A 14,000-nucleotide genomic window follows, 5' to 3' on the forward strand; every position below is an offset into this window, starting at 1 on the left:
AAAAGAAATTAGAATAAATATTACTAGAAAGTAAAAAATCATTTAATTCAAAAAATCTACAAAATTGAAACCAAATTTTTAAAGTATGTTTAACAATAGGGTTAAGAACTTGTCTACCTATTCTGGAGAGTGAAAACAGAAGAGGAGCTTCTAATAAAGAAGCTAACGAAAACCCCATTACTGAATTTTCCTCCATGAAGGGCAATCTTGGTCGCCTATATCATAAATCCAAAAAGTAATATAACAAATATTAATTACCCAATAATAAAATCTAAAGTTTGGTAAAGCCAGTCCTCTATCTTTTTTTGATTTTTACAATAAAAGTTTATTCACTCTAGAGCTTTTATTATTCCAACCATAAGATAAAATCAGAGAATCTATATTATCAAAAAATGTTTTTGGAACAAAAGAGGGAACTGCTTGAAATATATATAAAAATTTCGGTAGAATAACCATTTTTATAGCATTTATTCGATCTATCAATGACAGCGACATAGGCGACCATTTAGAAAGCGCCTGTTGAGTATATTCAACCAATGGGAAGAAATTATACCAATATAGGTCTTTAAAATTTTTTGTAATTTTGATACCAAGGTAAGTAAAATAGTTCTTGGCAATATTAAAAGGTATTTGATCATAATAATCAGAATAATTATTAATAGGAAATAATTCACTTTTATGTAAATTAAGTTTATATCCAGAAAAAGTACCAAATTCCATAAATATAGATAACATAGAAGGAATAGATTTCTTAGGATTTGATATGTAAACTAATAAATCATCCACGTATAACGAAACCTAACATAATTTATCCCCTCTCCTAATACCCTGCACAGAATTAGAATCCCTAAGAGCAATAGCAAGTGGTTCTAAAGCCAAATTAAATAATCAAGGACTAAGGGGAAAACCCTGACAGGTACCTCTAAATAATCTAAAGTAAGGAGACTTTTGATTATTAGTTAAAACCACAGCTACCAGGGCATGATAAATCAATTTAATCCAGGAAATAAATCCTAGACCAAAATTGAACCTCTTGAAAACCTGAAATAGATAAGGCCACTCCACCCTATCAAAGGGTTTCTCTGCATCCAAAGATACAATACATTCAGATTCTTTGGCTGAGGGGGAATAAATGATGTTTAATAATCTTTGAATATTAAAATGTAAGTACCTATTTTTAATAAATCCTGTTTGATCGTTTGAGATAACATTAGGCAAGATAGTCTCAAGCCTATTTGCTAGAATCTTAGAGAGAATTTTAAAATCTACATTCAGTAAAGAAATAGGTCTACAAGATACACATTCCAGTGGGTCTTTTCCTTTTTTTGGAATCAATGAAATTAGTGCTTCATAAAAAGTTTTAGGAAGGTTCCCAGAGGATGTAGAATCAGTGAACATTTGATGAAGATGTGGTATAAGCGTTTCGTGAAAGGTCTTATAAAATTCTACCGTATAACCATCAGGTCCCGGAGCTTTACCTAATTGCATAGAGGATATAGCCTTGGCTATCTCCTCTTGTTTAATGGGTGCATCTAACATATCGGCATCTTGAATTGAAATTTGCAGTATGTTTAGCCTTTGCAAAAATTTATTCATAGTCATAGTACTATCAGAGAATTTAGATTTATAAAGATTAGAATGAAAGTCCATAAATATCTTATTAATTTCATAAGGATCTAAAGTTTCTGTTCTATCTGGTCGGCGAATTTTTAAGATCTGTCTTCTGACCATCCCAGCCTCTAACTGACCTGTTAAAAGTTTAGCAGATTTTTCCCCATGTATATAAAATAAACTTTTAGATTTAAAAATTTGCTGTTCAATGGGAAAGGTCAGAAGTAAATCATACTGTGATTGAAGTTGGACCTTTTCTTTATATAGGTCTTCAGTAGGTTTAACTGAATACACTTTATCTATCTGTTTAATTTTATTAATAAGCACTGACAATTCCACTTTAGTTTTCTTTCTCAAGGCTGCTGAATATGAGATTATCTGTCCCCTAAGAAAAGATTTCAAGGTGTCCCATATAACCAGATTTGACATTCCTTCAGTTGTATTAAATTCAAAAAATATAGAAATTTGCTCCTTAATAAAATTAACAAAAGCTGGATCCTGTAACAATACGGGGTTCAATCTCCACTGTGAGATTTTCAAAAATCCATCCGAAAGCTTAAGGGTTAACGTTAAAAGCGCGTGATCTGAAAGTGCAATGGTGTCATACGCACATTCAACAACGGAGTTTAACAGACAAGTATCTAAAAAAAGTAATCAATTCGAGAATATTTATGATGGACGTGTGAGAAAAAAAAGAAATCTTTATCATTAGGGTGTTTATATCTCCAAATATCGACAAGGCCATACTTTAATAAAAAAGAGTTAATACAAGCTGCCGCTTTATTAGGAAGCGATGGATTGGTTGATGACCTGTCAATCACCAGATTTAAGCAACAATTAAAATCACCACCCATGATCAGCTTATATTCATTGAGATTCGGTAACTCTGAAAAAAGTTTCTTAAAAAAATCAGTATAATAAGTAATAAGTAATAATCAGTATAATGATATAAAAAAATCATAATAAGCCAGTAACAATTAAATATCTTCCAATCGAATCAGTAGTAGTATTAAGGTGTACAAAAGGGATTTTGGGACTAAGAAATATAGAAATGCCTCTAGTTTTACTATCCGACAGCGAGTGAAATAGAGGACCTTTCCAAAAGCAGAAAAACCTGTCCTCATCCTGTTTTCGTATATGATTTTCTTGCGCAAAAATAATATCAGCATTAAGTGTTTTTAATTTCTTAAAAATCTTTTTACGCTTAATGGGATGATTGACACCGTTCCAATTCCAAGATATTATATTGATTTTATTAACATCCATGTTTAAAATTGAGTTTAATATTATATAAAAGAAATGTTACACAAGTACAGATTAAGCCAAAAGGCGCAGGTACAACCAGAAGGGGTGACGTGTTTACGAAAGAAAAATCCATCAAAAGAACTGCCCAATCAAGAAAAGAACCTACTCTAAAAGACGCATCCCCCCCCCCCACCCAATAGATAGAAATGAAGGAACCGATAGGCTGATCCCATGCTAACTTAACCCTGTTCTCCATCTTGCAGCTTCGTATAATAAAAAAAAGCCAAAATCCCACGAAAAATAGCCATAATAAAAGGCACAAACAGAATTCAACTACAATAATGTTATGTCTAACATTAATAAAAACGTAATCAACAACGGCCATCTTAGAATCAGCTAAAGTAGCTTAAACATATATTCAAAAGAAGGAATAAATCTGAGCAAATAATGTTACAAACAATATTCTTTCTCTCAAAAAAGAGAAGTAAATGAGTGTATGTGTGTATATATATATATATATATATATATATATAACAGACCTAAAACTGTAAGTATTGAAGCAAATAAAAGAAATAAAAAGATTAGTACACAACAGGTCCTACACAGACCACTAAAGTACAATACTATAAAGGTTCCCTACAAGACAGTTATATATATACTAATTATTAATAAGATAAAAAAAATTAAATCGACCACGTCCCATACCAGAGAATGAAAAGGTATAACATGTACTTAACTCAAAAGCTCCATAAACAGCTCATACAGCAGATACTTCAAAATTGCCTATTGAGTAATCGGAGTAACTTTAATATTTTATTCAGTAGGCTTAACTTTAAGATTTTTAATATACTCCCATCCCTCCTGAGGAGAGTAGATTCTCAATGATTGAGATTTTTCAGGAAAAATTATCAGCTTTGCTAGAAAGCGAAGGGAGGGATTTAAATCTAATTTATACATTTCACTCATAACTTCTCGATATTTCTTCCTTTCGGCAAAGATCTCAGGTGGATAATCATCGACTATACGAATTTGTGTTGAAGAATAATTTCCGTTTCTTTCTGGCTTCTCGAATAATAACTTCTTTAGTCGTATAATAATGCAAAGAAAGTACAACTGCTTGAGGACGTAATTCGGCTGAATGCCGAGAAAATTGAACTCTGTGAGCTCTGTCAGTTAAGGGGCTAGTTTCGAGAGGCTCATGGAAAAGTGAGTACAGCATATCTGAAAAGAATTTTAACAGATCGCCAGCTTCAGTATTTTCAGGCAGTCCCAGAATACACAGATTCCTCTGACGCCCTCTATTCTTTTCTTCGTTTTAGATAGTTCCGAGGTAATTTCATTGATTTTCTTTTCCATTGAAGATATCTTTATTCCTTGATCTTTAGTAGTTTGCTTGAATAGATCATGCTGATTCTCAATTTGGGTTGTAGTCTGCTGAAGTGTTTGAAGTTGAGAGTCCAAGTTTTTCAGAGAGTCTTGAATCGTAGAAATAGCTTTTTTGAGCTTCCCGTTTGAACCGGCCAGCTTATCAATTTTAATATTAAGCGATCTGAATTCCAACTTCATGTCTTGTATTGAAGAAAATATTCCCACTAGTGTAACAGGTTCCTCCGTTTTTTTGGTTTGTTCCGTTTGCTCCATTTCAGGGAAAGTCTTGCCACTTCTCAGTTCAATACCAGAACGACTTTTTTCGGCCATTGTAATTAAGTCATAAATCATTCAGTAAAAATAATAAATCCTTCAGTAGAAGTAGTAAGTCATCAAAACTAAAAAGGATCTGTTGGTGGGATATAAAATATATTAAAAGAGAGAGAGCCACTAGGAATGCGACCTACTCCATGTGCTACAAGGTGGAGAATCTGTACCTACTTCCAAGCACTTAAAACTGTGTCCTCTCGTGCTAGCCATTTCAGCCCTGTGAAAAAGCCTCTGACTATCCACAAGATCAATGCCTCTCATCATCTATCAGATCACCTCTCAACCTCCGTCACTCCGAGGAGAAAAGGTCGAGTTCACTCAACCTATTCTCATAAGGCATGCTCCCCAGTCCAGGCAACATCCTTGTAAATCTCCTCTGCACCCTTTCTATGGCTTCCACATCCTCCCTGTAGTGAAGCAACCAGAACTAAGCACAGTATTCCAAGTGGGGTCTGACCAGGGTCCTATATAGCTGCAACATTACCTCTCGGCTCCTAAACTCAATCCCATTATTGATGAAGGCCAATGCACCATATGCCTTCTTAACCACAGAGTCAACCTGCGCAGCTGCTTTGAGCGTCCTATGGACACGGACCCCGAGATCCCTCTGATCCTCCACACTGCCAAGAGTCTTACCATTAATACTATATTCTGCCATCATATTTGACCTACCAAAATGAACAACCTCACACTTATCTGGGTTGAACTCCATCTGCACTTCTCAGCCCACATTTGCATCCTATCGATGTTCCACTGTAACCTCTGACAGCCCTCCACACTATCCACAACACCCCCAATCTTTGGGTCATCAGCAAATTTATTAACCCCTCCCTCCACTTCCTCATCCAGGTCATTTATAAAAATCACGAAGAGTAAGGGTCCCAGAACAGATCCCTGAGGCACACCACTGGTGACCGACCTCCATGCAGAATATGACCCGTCTACAACCACTCTTTGCCTTCTGTGGGCAAGCCAGTTCTGGATCCACAAAGCAATGTCCCCTTGGATCCCATGCCTCCTTACTTTCTCAATAAGCTTTGCATGGGGTACCTTATCGAATGCCTTGCTGAAATCCATATACGCTACATCTATTGCTCTACCTTCATCAATGTGTTTAGTCACTTCCTCAAAAAATTCAATCCGCTCGTAAGACACGACCTGCCTTTGACAAAGCCATGCTGACAATTCCTAATCTTATTATGCCTCATAATTCCTGCCTCTCGGGATCTTCTCCATCAACTTACCAACCACAGAAGTAAGACTCACTGGCCTATAGTTTCCTGGGCTATCTCTACTCCCTTTCTTGAATAAGGGAACAACATCTGCAACCGTCCAATCCTCCGGAACTTCTCCTGTCCCCACTGATGATGCAAAGATCATCGCCAGAGGCTCAGCAATCTCCTCCCTCGCCTCCCACAGTAGCCTGGGGTACATCTCATCTGGTCCCGGCGACTTATCCAACTTGATGCTTTCCAAAAGCTCCAGCACATCCACTTTCTTAATATCTACATGCTCAAGCTTTTCAGTCTGCTGTGTCATCCCGACAATTGCCAAGATCCTTTTCCATAATGAATACTGAAGCAAAATATTCATTAAGTACCTCTGCTATCTCCTCGGGTTCCATACACACTTTTCCACTGTCACACTTGATTGGTCCTATTCTCTCATGTCTTAACCTCTTGCTCTTCACATACTTGTAGAATGTCTTGGGGTTTTCCTTAATCCTGTCCAACTAGGCCTTCTCATGGCCCCTTCTGGCTCTCCTAATTTCATTCTTAAGCTTCTTCCTGCTAGCCTTATAATCTTCTAGATCTCTATCATTGCCTAGTTTTTTGAACTTTTTGTAAGGTTTTCTTTTCTTCTTGACTAGATTTTCAACAGCCTTTGTACACCACAGTTCCTGTACCCTACTATCTTTTCCCTGTGTCATTGGAACATACCTATGCAGAACTCCACGCAAATGTCCCCTGAACATTTGCCACATTTATTCCATACATTTCCCTGAGAACATCTGTTTCCAATTTATGCTTCCAAGTTCCTGCCTGATAGCCTCATAACTTCCCTTACTCCAATTAAACGCTTTCTTAACTTGTCTGTTCCTATCCCTCTCCAACGCTATGGTAAAGGAGATAGAATTGTGATCACTATCTCCAAAATGCTCTCCCACTGAGAGACCTGACACCTGACCAGGTTCATTTCCCAATACCAGATCAAGTACAGCTTCTCCTCTTGTAAGCTTATCTACATATTGTGTCAAGGAACCTTCCTGAACGCACCTAACAAACCCCACCCCATCTAAACCCTTTGCTCTAGGGAGATGCCGATCGATAGTTGGGAAATTAAAATCTCCCACCACAACGACGCTGTTATTATTATTGTTATTGTTATTATTACACCATTCCAGAATCTGTCTCCCTATCTGCTCCTTGATGTCCGTGTTACTTCCTGGTTTTTAAGCCTTTGTTATCTGGAATTGGATTTGAGCGTTCTAGAACTGTCATCATCAATTGTCATCATCCCTCTCTTGCTGATGATAAACAAACACAAGAGTTCATCGGCTCCCTTACTTTCCTGAGTCCAGACTAGTTCAAGGTAGCTGTCAGCGCAGAAATCTGGAGCCCAGATTCAGACTTCCACACATTTCCACCTTATGACAATAATCACCAAACTGTGGTTTTAGAATCTACTGGTGCCAGTGATTTGATGGTAGGGCTATGATCCATATGGTATGGTATGATTGTATGTGATCCATCTGGTATGGTATGGTATGGTATGATATGATATGATATGCAATCCATACAGTATAGTATGCTGTGATGCATATCGTATGATATGTGATCCATGTGGTATGTTATACTGCAATGCATATTACAGTTTCAGTTACTGTAGTCACTGTGTGATTGTAATGAACTGTTGAATTTCTGAGTATTTCACATTAACCCTTGCAGAAAAGGAACTATGTCGCGCATCTTGACAAATACCAGTTTGTCTGAAGCTGAAAATGAGTCGATTAGTAAGGATGATTTTCCACCAGACGTGATGGGTGACACCATTCCAGGTTAGTGAAGCTGGTAATGAGTCAGAGTCCAGGTACCACCCAGAACTTGGTGACTTGTTCTCTGAGTGTCTACTTGCACTGTAACTGTAGCAGTTTATTCTGTGTTCTGTTATTGTTTTCCCTTGTACCACCTCAGTGCATTGTTAGAGTCATAGTGATAGAACAGACCAGCACAGAAATAGGCCCTTTGGCCCATTTAGTCACTGTCAAAATATTAATCTGCCCAACTATTAACGTGGTATTGAGTTGATCGGTATGGATGATATGGACAACAAGTTTTTCACTGTACCTCGTACCTGTGATAGTAAATCAATTTACAATTTAGCATCTCACTCGTTTCCATGATCTTCCCCTGGAAAAATCAGATGAGAAATATTTATTTAACCCCTCACCATCTCACGTCTTCACACATAGACAACCATATGGAGCAACACATACTATGCGCTGGAGGAGCTCAGCAGGTCAGGCAGCGACGAAACAGTCGACATTTTGTGCTGACACTCTTCATCAGGACAACCACACTGATTCTTACTGTGACCTACTCTTTCCCTCGTTACCCTTTTGCTCTTAATATGTTGAAAGGATCCTTTGTGATTCTTTCTTAGAATCAGAAGTGGGTCTGATATTCCTGGCGTGTGTTGTGTCATTTGCTTTACGGCAGCAAAACATCGTAATACATAACAATAAAAACTATTTAAAAAACTGTAAGAAATATGTGCAAAATTTAAATTAAATTGGAGAAGTAGGGCAAAAAGAAAGGGAAAAATCACCAAGGTGGAATTCCTGGGTTTAGAAATATGATGGCAGAGGGGAAGAAACACAGACAAAATGCAGGAGGAACTCCGCAGGCTCGGCAGACAAAGCACAGGTGCTCGGCAAAGTGGTCTCCCAATTTGTGTCGGGTCTCACTAACATACAGGAGGCCACATTGGGAGCACCAGATACTGTAGATAGCCCCAACAGACTCACAGGTGAAGTGTCACCTCAACTGGAAAGACTGGGACATTAAATGGTAATGCAGGAGGAGGTGTAGCACTTGTTCTGCTTGCAAGGGTAAGTATCAGTAGGGATATCAGTGGGGAGAGACCAATGGACAAGAGAGTTGTGTAGGGAGCGATCTCTGCAGAAAGCAGAAAGTTGGGGGGGGAATGTGGACTTGGTGGTGGGATCCCGTTGGAGATGGCCAGTGTTGTGCCTCAGGGACCTGTTTTGGGACCCTTACTCTTCATGATTTTTATAAAAGACCTGGATGAGGAAATGGAGGGATGGGTTAGTAAGTTTACTGACGATACAAAGGTTGGAGGTGTGGATAGTGTGGAGGGCTGTCAGAGGTTACAATGGGACATCGATAGGATGCAAAACTGGGCTGAGAAGTGCAGATGGAGTTCAACCCAGATAAATGTGAAGTGGTTCATTTTGGTAGGTCAAATATGATGGCAGAATATAGTATTAATGTAATGCTCTTGCCAGTGTGGAGGACCAGAGGGATCTTGGGTTCCGGTTCCATAGGACACTCAAAGCAACTGCGCGGGTTGACTCTGTGGTTAAGAAGGCATACGGTGTATTGGCCTTCATCAATCATGTAATTGAATTTAGGAGCCAAAAGGTAATGTTGCAGCTATAGAGAACCCTGGTCAGACCCCACTTGGAGTATTGTGCTCAGTTCTGGTCGCCTCAATACAGGAAGGATGTGGAAACCATAGAAAGGGTGCAGAGGCATTTTACAAGGATGTTGCCTGGACTGGGGAGCATGCCTTATGAAAACAGGTTGAGTGAACTTGGCCTTTTCTCCTTGGAGCGACGGAGGATGAGAGGTGACCTGATAGAGGTGTATAAGATGATAAGAGGCACTGATCGTGTGATAGTCAGAGGATTTTTCCCAGGGCTGAAGTGGCTGCCACAAGAGGACACAGGTTTAAGGTGCTGGGGAGTAGGTACAGAGGAGATGTCAGGTAAGTATTTTACTCAGAGAGTGGCAAGTGCGTGGAATGGGCTGCCAGCGATGGTGGTGGAGGTGGATACGATAGGGTCTTTTAAGAGACTTTTGGATAGGTACATGGAGCTTAGAAAAACAGAGGGCTATGGGTAAGTCTAGTAATTTCTAAGGAAGGGACATGTTTGGCAAAACTTTGTGGGCCGAAGGGCCTGTATTGTGCTGTAGGTTTGCTATGCTCTATGTTACTATTTTGAGTTAGTGTCTTCATGCTCTAGTACTTCCTCCCTGATGGTAGCAATGAGAAGAGTTGATGGGGGTCCTTAATGATGGATGCCACCTTCTTAAAGCATCACCTTTTGAAGATGTCCTGGAGACTGGGAAGCCTACTGCCCAGGATGGGACTGGCTGAGTTCACTGATTGATACTGGGGAGGCTCGTGCCCAGGATGGGACTGGCTGAGTTCACTGATTGATACTGGGGAGGCTCATGCCCAGGATGGGACTGGCTGAGTTCACTGATTGATACTGGGGAGGCTCGTGCCCGGGATGGGACTGGCTGAGTTAACTGATTGATACTGGGGAGGCTCGTGCCCGGGATGGGACTGGCTGAGTTCACTGATTGATACTGGGGAGGCTCGTGCCCATGATGGGACTGGCTGAGTTAACGGATTGATACTGGGGAGGCTCGTGCCCATGATGGGACTGGCTGAGTTAACGGATTGATACTGGGGAGGCTCGTGCCCAGGATGGGACTGGCTGAGTTCACTGATTGATACTGGGGAGGCTCGTGCCCAGGATGGGACTGGCTGAGTTCACTGATTGATACTGGGGAGGCTCGTGCCCATGATGGGACTGGCTGAGTTCACTGATTGATACTGGGGAGGCTCGTGCCCAGGATGGGACTGGCTGAGTTCACTGATTGATACTGGGGAGGCTCGTGCCCATGATGGGACTGGCTGAGTTAACGGATTGATACTGGGGAGGCTCGTGCCCAGGATGGGACTGGCTGAGTTCACTGATTGATACTGGGGAGGCTCGTGCCCAGGATGGGACTGGCTGAGTTCACTGATTGATACTGGGGAGGCTCGTGCCCATGATGGGACTGGCTGAGTTAACGGATTGATACTGGGGAGGCTCGTGCCCAGGATGGGACTGGCTGAGTTCACTGATTGATACTGGGGAGGCTCGTGCCCAGGATGGGACTGGCTGAGTTCACTGATTGATACTGGGGAGGCTCGTGCCCAGGATGGGACTGGCTGAGTTCACTGATTGATACTGGGGAGGCTCATGCCCGGGATGGGACTGGCTGAGTTAACTGATTGATACTGGGGAGGCTCGTGCCCGGGATGGGACTGGCTGAGTTAACTGATTGATACTGGGGAGGCTCGTGCCCGGGATGGGACTGGCTGAGTTCACTGATTGATACTGGGGAGGCTCGTGCCCAGGATGGGACTGGCTGAGTTCACTCCTCGATACTGGGGAGGCTCGTGCCCAGGATGGGACTGGCTGAGTTCACTGATTGATACTGGGGAGGCTCGTGCCCAGGATGGGACTGGCTGAGTTCACTGATTGATACTGGGGAGGCTCGTGCCCAGGATGGGACTGGCTGAGTTTACATTGCCGATAAGGATATCGCATGTATGTTTTTTGTCCTCTTGCTAATCCTACATCCCTACGATTCCTCTGGGAATTCATTCAATCCCAGCTGGCTGTACCTGCCACATGCCTCCTTCTTTCTGACAAGGGCCTCCATATCCTTGTTAATCGATTTACGAATTATACCAGCCTTACCCTCCTTTCCAACAGAAACATGTTGGTCCCATAAGATAGAGGAGCCTAATTGGCCCATCAAGTCTGCTCCGCCATTTCATCATGGCTGATCCATTTCCCTCACAGACCCAATCTCCGGCTTTCCCCTGTATCCCTTCATGCTCTGACCAATCAAGAACCTATCAGCCTCTGCCTCAAATATATTAAAGACTTGGCCTTCACAGCTGCCTGTGGCAATGAATTCCACAGATTCACCACTCTCTGATTAGAGAATTTCCTCCTCATCTCTGTGCCTAAAAGGAACCCAGTATCCTGAGGCTGTGTCCTCTGATTCAAGACCCTTCCACCATAGGAAACATCCTCTCCACATCCACTCTATCAAGGCCTTTCAACATTCACTAGGTTTCAAACAGGTCATCCGTCATTCTTCTGAATTCCAGTGAGTAGAGGCCCAGAACCATCAGACGCTCTTTATATGACAAGCCATTTAATCCTGAAATCATTTTCGTGAACCTCCTTTGAACACTCTCCAATGTCAGTACATCCTTTCTAAGTTAAGGGGCCCAAAACTGCTCACAATACTCCAAGTGAGACCTTACCAGTGCTTTATAAAGCCTCAACATACATCCTTGCTTTTATATTCCAGTCCTCTTGAAATGAATGCTAACATTTAGTTAACCTTTAGGGAATCCTGCACAAGGTCTCCCAAGTCTCTTTGGCCTCAGATTTTTGAATTTTCCCTCCATTTAAAAAAGTCTACCCTTTCATTTCTTCTATTAAAAGTGCATGACCATACACCTCCAGACACTATATTCCATTTGCCATTTCTTTGCCCATTCTCCTAATCTGCCTAAGTCCTTCTGTAGCCTCTCTCCTTCCTCAAAACTATCTTCATATCGTCTACAAACTTTGCAACAAAGCCATCAATTCCGTCATCCAAGTCATTGACATATTACATAAAAGGAATCGGTCTCAACACATACCCTTGTGAAACACCATTAGTCACAGGCAGCCAACCAGAAAAGGCTCCCTTTATTCCCACTCTTTGCCTCCAGTCAATTATCCAATTGCTCTATTCATGCGAGTATCTTTCCTGTAATACCATGGGCTGTTAATTTGTTAAGGTGCCACATGAGGCTCCTTGTTAAAGGTCTTCTGAAAATCTAAGTACACAATATCAATTGATTCTCCTTTGACTATCCTACTTGTTATTCCTGCAAAGAATTCCAACAAATTTGTCATGTAAGATTTCCCCCTGAGGAAACCATGCTGACTTCAGCCTATTTTATCATGTGCCTCCAAGTACCATGAAACCACATCCTTAACAATTGACTCCAACATCTTCCCCACCACTGAGGTCAGACTAATGGGCCTTTAATTTCCTTTCCTCTGCCTTTCTCCCTTCTTGAAGAGTGGAGTGGCACTTTGGTCCTGATCTCTGCCAATCTCATTTCTAAAAGCCTTCCACTTGCCAGATGTTGCTTTACCAACTATCAGCCTTCCTAATAAACCTTCTTCAAGTGCTTGCCTAATGCCTTCACAACTATAAACACAAAAAATTCTCCAGATGCTGGAAATCCAGAGCAGCACACAAAATGCTAAAGGAACTCAACAGGTCAGGCAGCATGTATGTTTCAGGCTGAGACTGTTTCTCAAGACTGGAAAGGAAGGGGCAGAAGCCAGAACGAGATGGTGGGGGGAGTGGAAGGAGATCAAGCTGTCAGCTTCTTGACCAGTATTTTAGTTAGAGATACAGCACTGTAACAGGCCCTTCTGGCCCACAAGCCCATGCTGCACAATTACAGCCATGTGACCAATTAAGCTACAAACCTGTACATCTTTGGAATGTAGGGGGAAACTGGAGCGCTCAAGGAAAACCCACGGAGTCACAGGAAGAACATACTAACTCCTTACACATTTCAGCAGAGTTGAACGCTGGTACTGGAATGGTGTGATGCTAACCGTTATGTTACTGTGTTACCTCTTGTTTTGTGTGTAGGGATTACCTTCAAAATTAGTCTGAATCATGTCCACAACTCTCTGGTCTGACCTTTAACTCCAAAGCAAGGTTGTCATTGTTGATCCTACACTGGCACTTGAACGATTTGTAAGGGTCATTCCCTCATAACTCTTTGTTACACTGACAGTTGTGGTGCTGTCCTCTGTATGTAACACAGTGCCTGTCTTTCTCTAGAGCCCAGTAGCACCACCTGTGAGGATGAAGTCCCTCAGCTCATGCGGACAAAGAGTGATGCGAGTTGTTTGATCCAGCGTAGAATAAAATATCACACACCAGGAGAGAACCAGCGAATAAAACGGCACCGGTTCTCCATCAACGGGCACTTCTATAATCACAAGGTACGTCGCAGATCTTTGTACCCAAGTCAACCTGATGCTGATGGTTAAGGATTAAAGACTGCTTCTTGCGTGTTAGATGAGCTCCATGATCCTGATGAAGGGTCTCAACCCAAAATGTTGACTGTTCATTCCTCTCCATAATTGCTGCCTGACCTGCTGAGTTCCTCCAGCATTTTTGTGTCTCCCTGGATTTCCAGCTTCTGCAGAATCTCTTGAGTTGACTGAACTGTAGTTGCTGTGGCACCCACCTGGCTTCATCCATCACCTGCCAGCTTTTACTCCTCCCCCTCCCACCACCTTCTTATTCTGCTTTCTTCCCAGTGCA

The 14,000-nt window shown here is 41.5% G+C and overlaps 1 protein-coding gene across 1 annotated transcript in view; it reads left to right on the forward strand.

Moving 5' to 3' along the window:
* The window catches only part of rassf4a (Ras association domain family member 4a), a 120,060-nt gene that overhangs the window by 90,089 nt on the left and 15,971 nt on the right, over positions 1-14,000 (forward strand). The window contains exons 5-6 of the mRNA XM_073025693.1: positions 7,503-7,612; positions 13,512-13,675. Coding sequence (XP_072881794.1) covers positions 7,503-7,612; positions 13,512-13,675 — 274 coding nt within the window. The remainder of the gene's footprint in view (positions 1-7,502; positions 7,613-13,511; positions 13,676-14,000) is intronic.

Source organism: Hemitrygon akajei, chromosome 21 (genome assembly GCF_048418815.1).
Source record: "Hemitrygon akajei chromosome 21, sHemAka1.3, whole genome shotgun sequence".
Taxonomy (NCBI): domain Eukaryota; kingdom Metazoa; phylum Chordata; class Chondrichthyes; order Myliobatiformes; family Dasyatidae; genus Hemitrygon; species Hemitrygon akajei.